Source organism: Panthera uncia (assembly GCF_023721935.1).
Source record: "Panthera uncia isolate 11264 chromosome B3 unlocalized genomic scaffold, Puncia_PCG_1.0 HiC_scaffold_1, whole genome shotgun sequence".
In the NCBI taxonomy this organism is placed as follows: domain Eukaryota; kingdom Metazoa; phylum Chordata; class Mammalia; order Carnivora; family Felidae; genus Panthera; species Panthera uncia.
The window spans coordinates 106,885,970-106,901,154 of record NW_026057582.1 but is presented as its reverse complement, the minus strand read 5'-3'; the positions used below and the strand labels follow the sequence as shown (position 1 = coordinate 106,901,154).

The 15,185-nt window shown below is 40.6% G+C and overlaps 1 protein-coding gene across 17 annotated transcripts in view; it reads right to left on the bottom strand.

Moving 5' to 3' along the window:
- Nucleotides 1-15,185, bottom strand: part of MAP2K5 (mitogen-activated protein kinase kinase 5) — a 282,473-nt gene that overhangs the window by 75,588 nt on the left and 191,700 nt on the right. For 11 of the 17 annotated variants that reach the window (XM_049611807.1, XM_049611805.1, XM_049611810.1 and 8 more), the window contains exon 17: nt 10,051-10,080. The exons of the other annotated variants lie outside the window; for them this stretch is intronic. In XM_049611807.1, the coding sequence (XP_049467764.1) occupies nt 10,051-10,080 (30 nt within the window). The remainder of the gene's footprint in view (nt 1-10,050; nt 10,081-15,185) is intronic. 17 annotated transcript variants of the gene reach the window in all.

Sequence of the window (15,185 nt, the reverse complement as noted above, 5' to 3'; positions counted from 1 at the left end):
GATGAAGTAACTGAGGTCTGAAAAGAACTAAGGTCAAACAACTAGCAAGAAAAGCCAGGAACAGAACTCAGGTTAGCTCTGTGTGTGTAGAATGGGGGGAAGGGGGACAGAAACCATATTCTTTTTTGAGAGGTAGAGAGAGAGTAAGCAGGGGAGGGGCAGAGAGATACAGAGAAAGAGAATCCCAAGCAGGCTCCTTGCTGTTAGCCCGGAGCGCGACACAGGGCTCGATCCCACAAACCGTGAGATCATGACCTGAGCCAAAATCAAGCATCAGATGCTTAACCAACTGACTCACCCAGATGCCCCCCAGAAACCTCATTCTGACAATGATTTAACTTGTCACTTGATGGGTGTCTCACTTGCTGCTTCCTGGTCCTCTCTGCCCCGAGTCATCAAGCGTTTGCAGCTGCCTGGCTATGGAGGCACAGGGGTGGAGGAAGGCCTCTCACTGGAAATTTTCTTTTGTTTACTGTATTTTGCCCAACTAGAACTAGGACTATAGTCAAGGTCTCCCCATGCCCTGAATAGTGCTCTTTGCAACCTGTTTCTGAACAGAAAACAAGACAAGCTCCATTAGCCATTTTGGTCTTTCTTTCCTCCTCTGACCTCCTTTCCTCCTAAGACTAGCGTGTTCTCCAGATTTTCTTTCCCTCTCTGCATGGCGGTCATTATCTGTAGACTTTGACAGGGTATGGCATAACAGAGTCCACGCTTGATTCTAATTGGTTGCCTCAGTTTCCCACAATTCCTTGGAGCTGACACCCTGGCTGTAGACATAAACAGACAACTGCCTCCTTTCCTAGCTCCTAGCAGCCCTTGGGACCCTCTTTCCACCTGGGGTGTCCTGGGCAATCTCCAATCCTAAATCGAATCAGCTCTTTGCTCCTTTTAGGCAATGCATTGATTTTTCAATGAACTTAGCTTGTCCACTTCATTGGCACTAAAGAGGGTCAGGTTCTTAGCATCATTAACATTTTAGTTGAGGGAGAATTCCCAAGCCCCCCAGGCATTAATCCAGAACTGTTAAAACATCTGAAAAGTAATCTGTGCTCAAACAAAACCTGGCCACGTCCGCCTCTTTTTAAGTTGGATGCCAATGAATCCTGAGCCTCAAATCTACCCAAGTTTTCTATACTGAATAGTATAAGTAAAACACTGGTATATGATAAAAGTTGATGTCTTTGTTGCTGTTGGTATTACTGCTATTGAGGACCACTTTCCCCTGAGGGATCTGTACCCATCAGCAATTACCTGGTAGACATGTAGCATCCTGGGACAGTAATTTCTATCTCTGCAGACACACAAGTTGAATGCAGCACTTGAGTGGACCATAAAAATGGCCATTTGGGCTCAAAGCCTCTGGGTGTCTTTCTCCCTGCACCATCCCTCTAGAGTGGGAACCAGTCTGACCCGGTAGGCTGTCAAACACCTGCTCATCCTGAGTGAGTCGCTGAATGGCTATCAGAATCTCATTTCCTCCTTTATAAAGTGAAAGAGTTGGAACAAACAGGTCACTGTAAGATCTCGTCACCTTCTCAAATTCTATGATCCCACGAAGTAGCAGACAGCACTCAGAAAAACCAAAGGGGGAAAAGTGGAAGGGCTCTCAGACCACAGAGCCCAAGAGGGAGGGGAGACGGCAAAGTTGCCACCTGAAAGCCAGACTGGGCGCTCGGTTCCTTACTTCAAACTTCAATTCTATTTCTGGGCTAAGCTGATTATTTAAAAATCATAGAAGAATCAGGGTCCCTAGTTACTGACATAACAATCACTGGGTTCTGTATATAGTTCTATATATTATGATTGTGATCGTGAATGATAAATTATAACTCAAAAAAGAAAGACTGTAAAGGAAGGCTCTTGTGGGATCAGAAAAGTAATTCATTTTAGTCCTACCTGGTGTGAGACGTGAGACACGGTCATATATTTTCAGAGTTACATAGGTAAATCCCTAAAGTACTTCCCAGAAATATAAATAATACTAATATTACCCAGCTCTTGTTTACCTTCTTATATTTTTCAAAGTGTCCTCTTAGGCATTAGCTCATCTGATCATGACAACCCCCCCTCCCTAGAAAACGTCCTATGATGTGCCAAGGCCCTCAGAGGCATGTGCCAGCTGACCTCAGGGGCAGAGATCTTAAAACGTAATGATTTCCAACCTCAGGCTCGCTCCCAGTCATCTCAGAGGGATTCATGAAATTCTCAATCCCAGTTTCATTACCTGGTTTCTGCTGCACTTGCCATCTCTGTCCTGACACACCCCCTCTCTCCTCCCGCACTCTGCCCTCCCATCTCTTACTGCCCTCCCAGTGCTGCTTTGAAAATTACCCAGGGAAATTCCTAAACAGGTAGGGAAATGAGAGTAACGGTAGTAGTACCCTAGTGAATTAAAGTACTAGAAGGATACTGCATACAACATGCTGCTTTAGACCTTTATCTTTTACCGGATGAATCTCCTGCTGATGAGAATGCCTGGAAAGTTCTTTCCCTTCTCTTTAGCCTCACAGCCTCAGCTCAGGCATCACCTTCTCCGTGAAGCCTTCACAGCTTTCTGAACTGAGCTGACCTCTTCTGGAGGGCAGAGCACACCACCTCCTGTCTGGTTCCTTTTGCATCAACTGCCATTTGTTTCTCTTATATTTTTCTCTCCACTAGACTAGACTCTGAGAGCAGGGACCACATCTGTTTCCTTGCTGGACTTCCGGCACGTAGCACAGTGCCAGGGCAGAGTAGGTGCTTGGTGACAAAAACATGTTGAATTGAATTGAGATCTATGTCATAGAGTAGTTTAGAAGGTGCTATAAAAAAATCAAACCAACATGGGGTTAGTGTTTTTAAAAAGCCAGGGTTCACCAGCCTAGCTGGCTAACTGCATATACTTCAATCGAGGTATTAACAAGTAATTTATCTTTAGGAAAAAATGTCATGTGTCTAGGCTACCCACTCTTTGGGGATTCTCTCTATTCCATTTCTGCTCTATTTTAAAGACACACTAGGAACCTACTTCCTATCTTTGCAATAGGCTAAGCCAAGAACATTGGGAGATCTCTTGATAAGCATGAGATAGATAATGGGAGAAGAATCCGGCACGGCCACTTTCAAAATTCCTGGGAAGCAGCATATGTATGTAAGGGAGCATCTTCCTATCACTTAGATTTCACCTCTGCCTTCTGTGGAACACGAAATCAGACTTTGTATGGCTTTAAGTAACGCTCTATTTTAAATGTCTATATCCTAAATAACAAGAATGAAAATAATGAATTAAAGCATGTAGGCTAGAAACCTGTTCAGCAAAAAAATGCACGCACACTGCTTTTGGACTCTTGCCAACTAAAGGTGAGTACTTGAAGTCTGGGGTAATTACCCATTGTTTGTTTTTTTGTTCTTTGACTACAGACCTCACACAAAAAAATGGATATTTATGATTTATAGAACCCTTGATGTTCTAAACTTCAAAAAGTTCATGTAACAAGGGATAAACTCGAAATCCCTTTTTTTCAAAGAAGGTCAACTTTCTAGGTATTATTTTGCAATTCTACATTGTTCTAGTCATGATCAGTACATTAGTACATAAATAATAAAGTAGATGGTCTGAATTTAACATTGAATATAAAACAACATTCAATTATCAAAATTAGGATTAGTAATAGCATAGTAAAAGGCTTTTAAAACATGAATAAAATTAGGTACAAAACTCAGAATTCCAGCATTATCTTTTGAAAAGTGTTTAATATTTTAAAATAGTTTTAACAACATACGCTTTCTACTCCATTATGAGACAAATGCTCTATCCAGAGCACAATTTATTACTACAGAATAAATGAATGTTTAAAAGACAGTCTGTCAATTGAAAAAAAAAACACATTAAAATAGCAGGTTTCCAAGCCAAGTTAAACAAAATATTTTCTCCTTGACAAGCTGCTTACATTTAAATGAAAACAGGGCAAATTTCGTCAATAATATGGATTGCATATAATAAAAAGGACCTTAGATCATGTTAATACAAGGATCAGAAAGCAGTAACTTCAATTAAAACCACCCAATTATTTAGCAAACTTTCAGATACAGCAAATAAATTAATCTGTTTTAAATGAAAGTGCTCAGATAAGTAGCTTTTTGACCTATGAGCAAGTTTCACTAGCAGCAATCACAGCAAAGCAAGAATCTGCTGAAGCAAGGCAAAGCCCCCAAATCAAACAAATGGTATTAGTAATCAAAAAGCATTTGCACAACATATTTCCTTGGTTAGTAGCAGGGGGTTCTGAGCAAACGCCACCCACAGCTCCCCTCATACTTTGATATGTAGTGTATACGGGATGAACACACACGTTCCTTTCACCCACACAAACAACCAGGGTATATACTGCCTTTAAAAACAGGGCATTTCATTTCTGTACTATCCTATGAAAAAAGCCAGTCGTTATACTATTAAGAATGCATGTCTTTCACTTAAAATCCTCTATCATCCACTTATGTTTAACTTGTACTGGGATTTAAGAATGTCTCTTTATTGAGACAAGTAATATGTCATCATTTTGCTCAGCTAACAGGCCTGACAGACCCTGTCTCCTTGAGTTAAGAACAGTAGATCTCTATTTCGTACATTGGTGGTAAAAGCTGGCAGAATAAATGAGAATTAGCCAATTGGTAGTAAAGGTTTTTAATCCCAAGGATCTAGATTTTCCTTCTACCTTTGCCTTACTTATTCTATCTGGCGAGATGATGGTATATTTTTTTTTCAAGAAAAATGATCTCTATATATTGCAATAATTTATCTGAATGCCATTCTTATGTATTTTTAACAAATAACGTCGCTATTCACTTTATCTCTTATGTTTTTGATCCTTTTTACTACTTATCATCTTCTTTATTTGAAACAGATTTTTAACAGATAATCTTGATCGTTACAACAATATCTTGCTTGCATTTTATTCAAATAATTCTTAAAAACAGCTTAAAAAGCCGTTTGGAATAACATCAAGCTTGCCATCAATCAAACGAAAAAATTCCGCTGGCGGTTGTATAAACATCAGATCAAGTCTGATGTCTTCAAGGATTTCAGAGTGAACCATAAAAAACTCCATTAACTTCTGACAAAGAATGCAAATTAATCACAACATGGGGTGAAATGAAATTAAAGGCTCTTTTCTAATCAATGACAAGGCAGGATGAAATATTTGTTACTCTCTCTGCACTCAGACTGCCTGGGATGTTTGCACTTCCCTTGCAAAGCCCCAAATGTAAGGTGTGAGTACAGATTCACCCACAGTCGCTGTTTAGCCCTCCCCCCCCCCCCAGAGCTATCTGCTTACAAGTCGTGGAGATTCACAAAACACACTAATCATCTGAATCTCAGGTGCATCCAATTTGTTATTCACACTCTCCCATGCCAGTGAAAAGCCTGGCGCAGACAGATGCACCAGGAACCCTAAATGACAGTTTTGGCCTCCGGAAGTACGATCACTACAACAAAATCTAGTACAGCCTCCAGGTGAAATGTCTGGAGCTCCATATGGAGCAGGGAAAATTAACAACAAGATGAAAATCACTGCAGCAGCGGGGAGTCGGAATTTTTGAAAAAAAAAATGAAATTTAAAGATGAAGAAAGAGAAGTAATAAATTAATGGGGTGTGAAAACATTCAAAGCTTTACAATACCAGGGGCACTATTTGCTCAGATTTTTTTCCTTTTTTTTAACTTCAGGTCATTTTGATGTAATTTATTAACCAAGATCAGGAATTGTAGCCAAAAGAACAACAACATTTTTATACATACAAAAGTACTTTAAATACATTTGTATCTGTATTTTCTTCAATTTCCTGTGGCATCCTGCTTACCAAATCTCCAAAATGTCAGAGCTAGAACACCCTCCTGAGAAGTCTCCTTAATGGATTTACTATCATCTCAATGCAGGGCACTACTGTAAAGTTTGAATGAAGGGTGACAATTTTTAGCGGGCAATCTTTTTCAGTTCTCCTCAATTATGGTGTCATTAAACAAACCATTGCCCACCATGATGTTTTTTAAGTCAACTGAATTTGGATCTACACGATTAGCTCTCCACAGCTCCAGTCCTTGTCCAGACCTGCACATCTTTCCAGACTACTATTAATGCTAAAGCGTTCAAGAAATGGATATACTACGTTTGTGAGATGTTTAAAAACACAACTTTTCATGATCCCGTTGCTTCACAGGCACCCAGAATTTAATGGCGCTGGGGTCAGGGAGAGCTCTGGAGCCCTCTGGATCCTGCTGTGACTCTGCTAATCACATGGTAAGAAAAGCGAAAGGCCTCTAGGGAATGGTCTTGTCATCATCTCCCACGGCATGGCCCCCGACGTGCAGCATTTCTCACCTACACACGAGGCCTCCTACGGTGGAGAAGGCAAATCAGGAAAAGGACTTGGAGGGGCTCAGCGGGAAGAAGAGTAGTATAAACAGCCAACCAGATTCGGAGTACACAGAGCCCACTCATTTGGTTTAGTTGTCTGTAAGTCCTACATCTATCTGACTATACCCATTCATCCCTGAGGCAAGGTGCCTCACCTCGCCAAGCCTCAGTCTGCTCCCCTGGAGGTTGGGAAGAACAGCCCCTGTAGGTGGGATGGACAGCCCGAGTCAGATAAGAGGAAGTGACCTGGAGCTCGATGGCAGAAAAGAGTTACGCGAATCCACGACATCGTTGTTCTTCCTATTATAAGGTGTAGTAACATTAACACGCCTGAGCATTTAGAGTGGCTCCTAAACTTTTTTTCTGTAGAGTCCTAAACTGCATGCCAATGAGGCTCTCCAACTGAAAGGCCTAAAGGAAACGAAACTAGAGAGTGCTTCCAAATAACAGATAAAAACTCAAGCACAAAACAATGAAGTCTATATAGAATAATTATCTCACCAAAAATCCAGTCCTTTAATTTTTATGTTGGTCCCAGGCCAGAGAGTCTCCCTAACGTCTTCCTGACACCCTTCCCTCATCTGCATCCCCACTGGAAACACACACGGTGTCACCGGCAGGAAGAGGCAATGCTAACGACACTGTCAGCAAGCAGCACTGAGGCCAGGTTGGTAGAAGTCTCAAAGCTGGACTCTCCTCTCCGCTTTCCTCCCTACTCATTTTACGCTCTGCTCCAGTTGTGGCTGGCAGTTGCCGAGCACATCCTTTCGCGACCTTTGGTTGACTGTTAGAAATTCCATTGTGTGCTACAGCCCAACATCAGGGCCAGTGGGATGGCCCTCTGTACTTCTGCAAGTGGTTTCCTTATCCATAAGCCCATTACATCTGCATACTTGCTCTCATCAGATAGAAAAGACAAGTATCAGGATCCTCATCCTAGAGTTAGGAAAAGGAAGCCCCAAGGAGTCACAAAGCAAGAATTAAGGCCTGTGGTGACTACAGTTTGTGGTGGAGCTGGGTTCTAATTCTCATCTTTTGGCTCCTGGTCCAGAGGTCTCTCCAACAGGCCCATCTTCTCAACTTGCCACTAGTGACAAGCTCGGATTTGATGCCCTGATCCAACTTTGAGTTCAGAGTAGTGACATCCTGGTACCGTCTCTGGCCCTGACAGAAGGGATGCCAAACTATGTGATCATGAGGCTATATGAAAGGTTTTCATGTGTTCAAGGACCAGATCAGTGGGCAACTATTAGGATAGTTAGGATATTAGTATAGGATATTAGGACTAGAAGCAGTTAGTCCTCGGCTTGGTAAACAGAACACTGCTTTGACTGGATGGCTGTTTATAAAGTAAGGAGTTGCCTATCCCCCGAGGTGTTCAAGCAGAGTGTGGATGTCTGCTTTCCAGAGATACGGTACAGAGGTTTGATTCGATGATGTCTGAGATCCCTCCCAATCCCGATGTCTGTGATTCACTCCTGCCTACTGCAACCCTGCTGCAATTCAACAGTGCACATATCAACCATTCTGTTTGCCCAATTTATGAGGGGACACCATCTCACGGAGTGGCTTGGGGTTCAAATGAGATACTATGGGCCAAAGAGAAGGTGTTATTCATAATCCAGTGTCAGAATAGTATGAAAACAAACATTGTTATCCACGTGCTTTGAGGGCAAAGGGAAGGGCAGGTATGGTGTGGATACAGCACCCTTTCCCAGTGTGAAGTCTCCAGGGCCAAGCCTGTGAAATAGATGCCAACTCCACCTGACGTCATTGCTGATTCTAGCAATGAAGCACACCAACTTCTGATGAAAGGCGTGGGAAACGGGCCTGATGGCATCAAAGCTGCTTCTATTATTTCAACTGAAAGTCCCAATTCGGTGACAATATTCGATCACGATTCAAGGAATACGGTTTTCCCTCTGACTCTGGCATAAAGGTTATTGCTAACAAGGGAGCCCAGCACATTAGAATTTTCCAGCTTCCACTTGACTGATCAAGTACACACACATATACTTAAACATTTCAAAAAAAACAGAATTGCAAAGGTGTACAGCCTCTTCCCAAATCTGACCAGAGCATTCAAATGCTTCATTCGTTAAACGCAATAGCAATCTGTTTCTTACACTCATCACTTACCAAATCTCACTGGTTAATTACTCGACACATTAGGAATCTCAAGAACATAGCTACGTTCTCAATCTCTGGCACTTTTACGAGATGGCTCACAGGTTTTTCTACTAAGACTTCTCTGAGAGATATACTGTAACAGGGTCTCTTCATTTACAGAATTTTAGGGGATTGTATAAATTGGCCAGACAGTGAATTGTTTAAAAATTACCGACAGGATAAGAGGCTTACCAAGATAAATATTCTAATGAGCTATAAATCCTGAAAATGTGATTTTAATTTGATGGGCTACCTAGAGCTAAGCAGCAAGCCTGTATCCACTAAAATCTGACTAAATGCTAGCATGCATGCCAAGCGATTACATTTTAGATTTCCTCTTTAAGGAAAAGATTATGTTTAAACAAAGAAGCCTGCAGATTTGAAAAGTGAGTCTAACACTCTTGAACCTAATAACTTAGGCGATGTCTCCCCCACTTATCTGAGGGCTTTAACAGTAAAAGAAAGAGGATACAAAAGAGACATTTCAGCAAGTGAAGGGTCTTTAAATGTCCACATGGGTACCAGGAGAATTCGCCTAAAACAGCTTATAAAAATGGTAGAGTGAATGAGCCCCATCCTATTATTCAATAACCATGTTTGTGATGCATCTGCATAATCTAACCATGCATAAATTAGTATGTGTAATACAACACTTATTTGCATAATAATAGCAAGTTAATAGATGCTTAAAGAGCAGAGACCAACACCACCTTTAAATCAGACATGCCTCCAGGCGCTTTGGCCTGTACAGACCAAGATGCCAGAAAAACAGTGAGCACCAACCAGAGGAAAACAGTCAAACCATTCATCTTTCATCCCTCTAGACATTTCACTTATTTCCCCCCACGTACACGGGGGAATCATTTTCAAACCACAAAACACCTTTATAGTTTAAGTGCTAGCACCCTTCCAAATAAGAATCTTAAAGAAATTGTAAGGATGATCATCAGTAACGGTAACATAACGGACAGTTTGCTTTCTTACAAGTGTGGACAGCAAGAAGCAAATTTTTTAAAAAACAGTATGTTCAGAGTCACACCCACATAAAGCTGGGGGCCTATTTGCTTAGCAAAAATAACGATCCAGATCACATATTTCACCCTTCATCTCAACCTTTTAATTGAAATAATTTTAATTGGATCTAAAGGCTCAAACAGTATATCAAGAAAAGGCTGTGCCTCTCCTCTAACCTCAGTATGAGCACATGGCACCGGGCTAGGATAAGGAAAAACACCACCAATGTCACACAAAGGAAGAGCGCGATGGTGCCTTTCAACCTTTAACAAAGAGGAGAAAAAAAATCGGGTGTTTAAAAAAAATCAAAAATCAATAGAGACTTCTAAATGACTCCTTTAAGATATCACTTTTCAATTTAACAGGACAGATTTATTTGTATGTGGCTCAAATGTTCACAATTGCTCCCTGCACCTTCATACATAGGAATGAATGTCACAGTGGCAAACGGCAGTAATGAACAATCTTACCTGGGGATATGGAAACCTCCCAAGAGCAAGCTGGGAAAGGAAATAATATTTGTCTAGTTATAGATTTGCATGCAGGGCAGATCTCCTTAAGACAGACAAGCACTAAATTTCAGAACTGTACCCAGCAAATATAAAAAGCTCACAACCCTGGATGCAGGAACTAAACTATTGCTGTAATTACCTTAAGAGTTGTATTTAGAATGGACGTTTTCAATGGGCAATGTTGCATCCCTGATAAAATATTCCAATTTTAACAACTAAACATTACCATTATGTGGTTTCTCTTAGGAATGTTCTCAGCTCTATGGGCATGATTCACATTCACATGTGTGCGACAATATTCCTTGAGACAGAGATGTAAAACTAGAGGAGACTGTTGGTTTCTCCTCTTGTAAGATGGAGACACCTTCTTGTTTCCCAGCCCTTAGTTGTGTAGAGTTTTTAGTCACAAGTACACATGCAGTGTTATAGGATATGGGGAGTGGGCCACATGAAACAGAAATTTTTGCCACTATTCTCATCAATTTATTATTTTTTTCATTCACTTTCTATCCACTGTTAGGAATAAGGAGCTACCATTAGTAGGAAAGGGCCGATTCAACGCTGGGAATTCAACACTATAGGTCAAAGTCTGAAATTGGGGACACGAATCTTTAGAGAGCTTCCAATTTTGCTTGATTTGTAAATTGCCATGTGTTTCTAGGCCAGTCACTTAATTTTGGTCTTGGAATTCTCACCTGTAAAAACCATATGATTCCACCAGGAACAGGGTTGATATAAAGTAATAAGATCAGATTTACCAAATACGCCATGACATATTTAAAGAAAATAGTAGCAAAACTTTGCGACTTCATAATGTGGCCCATTCTCAGGCCTGAAATCTCTATATATTTGTAACTACTTTCGAAGTGGAATCGCTGTATCAGGGAACTGTGAAGCTGGAATGAACCCATGACAGCATCAATCCATTTCACAGATTAGAACCCAAGAGCCCCACTGAAAAAGTTTCCACACAGTTAATGAGAAGCTAGGGCCTGACCCTAGGCTTGCAACTTAATCCAGGTTCTTTCTGGCATTTTATATTGCTTTTCTACATCTTGAGAAGTTGTGTATTTATTTAAAAAACACAGACACCACGGAAACATTTTTGAACTCTTTTGGAATTGTGTTTAGAATCATTTCAAGTAACAAAAGAACATCTACTTCATTTTGCTAGAATTGCATTTTATCTTGGACTTAAAATTCTGCTCCCTACGCTTTTTGAAAATGTAAATTATTTGTTGACTAAAGTCTGAATGGCTTGGGGGTATTACCAAACCCCAAAGCCACTTCTGAAAAATAGATAAAAATAAATAAATAAGATACCCTTACTAAGGATAGACATGAAAATGCTGAAGTTAATTTTCAAAGCTCTAAAACCAGTCTGAGCAAGAGCAATGTAACAGGAATAAACCATATGACTTAAAAGGTGACTACTTTGAAAAGGCCAACACTCATTTGGATGTATATTTTTATATGTGTATGTGTGTGTGTTTTGCAATGCCTAGGAAGTTTCACGACCTTATACTCATTTCTTATATACTTAGAGCTCACGGATTTTCAAGATATAAAGTTATACTACCATTATTCACTTAGTAATATCATTAATCAAGGGATTAGCATAAAGTATGGACAGCAAAAACAACACAAGATGGGATGATGGAAAGAGAGTGTGGACGTTAAACTCCCTTTCACAGTTTTGTGTGATCATGTTTGTTGTCTATACACTGGTGTTTTCGGGGAGGCATCTGGATGGCTCAGGTGGTTAAGCGTCTGACTCGGCTCAGGTCCTGATCTCGCAGTTTGTGAGTCTGAGCCCCATGCTGGTCTCTGTGACAGCTCAGAACCTGGAACCTGCTTGGGATTCTTGTCTCCCTCTCTCTCTGCCCCTCCCCCCACTTATGATCTGTCTTTCTCTCAAAAATATAAATAAACATAAAAAAATAAACTTTTTTTAAAGTTTATTTTTTAATTTATTTTGAGAGAGAGAGAGAGAGAAGCAGGGGAGGTGCAGAGAGAGAGGGGGAGGCGGAATCCCCAGCAGGCTCCATGCTGCCAGCACAGAGCCCAATGCGGGGCTTAAATTCACAAACCATGAGATTATGACCTGAGCTAAGTCAAGGGTCAGACGCCTAACCAACCGAGGCACCCACGGGCCCCACTAGATACTGTTTTTTAACTGGGAAGGGAAGAGACTCCGTTTTCCACTCCCCCCTACACCAACCTTACCCAATACAGGCCATGCATGTGCCTGGCCAAGGAGAGTGTGCACAATGATCTTGGAGGAGTCAGGCGTTTGTACCATTCTGTATTGACCTGACAGACAGTGACCGCTCAAAAAAAGCTGTCATCTATCATCGCACTCATCTGTGGATTACCAGGTTTGCATGTCCTTCCATTTGGAATTAGAAAACTACTAAGAGGAGGAGCTCTCATCTAAAAAAGCTAACAATAAGTAGTAGACAACATTTAGAATATTTTATCTCAAGTCTTTCTACAGGCACTGTGCCACTCACTCGGGTATACGTCAAACATGTCACTGAGGACTATGGAAGAACTCTTGGCTTACTGGCCACATGGCTTACTGGCAGAAGAACTTGCCCACTACACACGTGGTTAAAATTTAAATTAGCTGGCTGGTACCAACACTGGACAGTGCCTCTTGTGGTTGGAAGAACTAATAAGCAATGAGAAATGAAACGCTTAAAAAAAAGTGGCATAAAATGAAAAATATGAATTCTTTCCACTTCAACACAAAACTTCAAATTCTCAAATCATTATTGTTCTGTGGAGAGGCCAGGTCACGGTCAACTTGGGACCGTGCACTCATCTACTTGGTGGCCTCTGTCATGACTGGTACAATGTAATGAGGATGGCTGATATCATTCATTTACCTTATAAGATACCACCATGCAAGAGAACAGAGAGAAAATTCAGTGCACACTGGTCAGCTGGGAGCCCCTGGGTACCAGTCTGCTTGGGAACAGGTGGCAGTGCTTGAACTGGTGAACTCATCATTCTTGGGACTGGCTTTGCCTTGTGTGTACTTTCCGGACATCCTACAAAATCTCAGTCCTGTCAACTACATTCCTGGGAGAACTGCATCTAAGATATCTTGCAGCTCTGACCTCTTTGGAGCCAGAAGATTGAGAATGATTCCTTGCCCTTGACCAGAGCAGAACGATCATGTCCTCTCTTGCCTACTGTCACTCCTGGGCTGCTCCAGCAGTGGGCCCAGGATTCCAATTCTGCACCAGTGAAAACTGGCAGTGGCACTATTAGGCTGGCACCAAAAGCAGTCATTTTAAGGCCCCGGGAGAGGCAGCTGCCCTCCATGTATGTCCCTGTCCTTCTAGGTTTAATGCAACTGCAGTGCTTTTGCGCCACACTATTTGTCTTGTGGCAAAATAGAAGGAACTATATAGCCAGGCCCTAGAACCCTTTTATCAAGTTCAATTAGGAGAAGGTAAAAAAGGAAAAGGGCTGTTAGCAGATATGGCTGCATGAAGAACAGGTTCTTCATGAGGCTGTCAAAAGTCAAAATAAACACTGAAGCCTTATGGGGAAGAGGGAACACATATGCTATGAGTGAATGTTTCAGAGACAGACGGACCTGGGGCCATTCTGTATCTTTTACCCCTACTGGTCTATTAATCTACTTGCATTTCCCCAGTTTTTATTGTCAAGGTATTATAAATTAGGAAACTTACAGAAGAGAGTATGTAATCTTCTCTGAAATGGCCTGCAGATATGTCACTGTACTAAATGTGTTTCAGATTTAATGAAGCTTTAATGTCCTTTTTAATTTTGCCTGTTTCTGTATCACCAGGGGTCGGGCAAGGCAATCAGCACTCAAGAGGGTGGTTTGGTTTAAAACTAGGAAAAAACTCATTTGCTTATGAGTTGCACTGTATTTTCTTAATTAAATTTACTGAGTAAAATGGTTTAAGTTCAGCCAACCAATGACCTTTGTATGTAGATTTAGATTTATAAATAGGTTAACAGTTAAAGGAAAGGAAAAAAAAAAAAAGAATCACAACAAAGCAAACAGATTAGGACTAAGCCAATAGAAATCTTTGCTCTCTTTATCATCTTTACAAAAGCAGCATTTAAATATAGGCAGCTTAAGTCCAGTTAAAAAAAAAAGTATATTGAAAAATGTGGATGCACTTAAGCGCCAGCAATTCATCAAATGACTCTCACATCCTTTTCATTCCCAGGAGGGGAGCGCCTTGTATTGTAAAAGATTTGGAAAAGCTTTATTTATTTTTGGAGGGTGGAGGTAGAGATGGGGGAGGGACAGGATTCTATTTAATGTTAAATTAAAAAAGTGCATTTTAATTCCAAATACTTAAGATTCAGCAAACTGCTAAATAAATACTCTGTTCGTTGTGGGAAATGCACTATATAAAAGGTAGAAAAAGAATGCTCTGAAAACACCTACCATTGGGAATACATTTAAACATCAGCAAACCACTAACACTTCGCTGTAAAACTAAAACCTCCTTAGTGTCATCTTATTGATCTTTGATATGTCCAATCGAAATCTATGGAATACTCACTCGAGTTAGCAGCGTTTTAATATGTTGGATTTTATAATTTAAACAACAAATATGTAGGTGTGATCATAACGACTGCCAAATTGCAGAGCAACTGCATGATAGAAACATCTGTATTTTAACAAAAAGGTAGGAGATACTTATTTACAAAGCAACAAAAATGGCTTCTGTTGATAACAAGAATAATTATGGCCACGGAGTCATAAACGATAGAGAGCAAAAATATAGTGTGGCAAGAATGCAAGAGCAGGACACAAACTCAAAATGTTTTTGGTGAATCAAGTTTCTTACCTAGAATATCAACAATGTGGGATGGGTTTTAAATTTACACTTATACCGAAGAGCCCTGGAATTTTTTTTAATTCTTAATTTAGACGTATCCTATGTTTCTTGGCATAACTGCAAATTGAAAATAAGCATTTTCAATATAGCCAGTGATCTAGCTGAAGGAGGACTTTATAGACTGAAATGTTCTAAAATTTGTTCTTAATTACCTTGTGCACATTTTACACAATTAAATTTCCATCTAAGGATCTT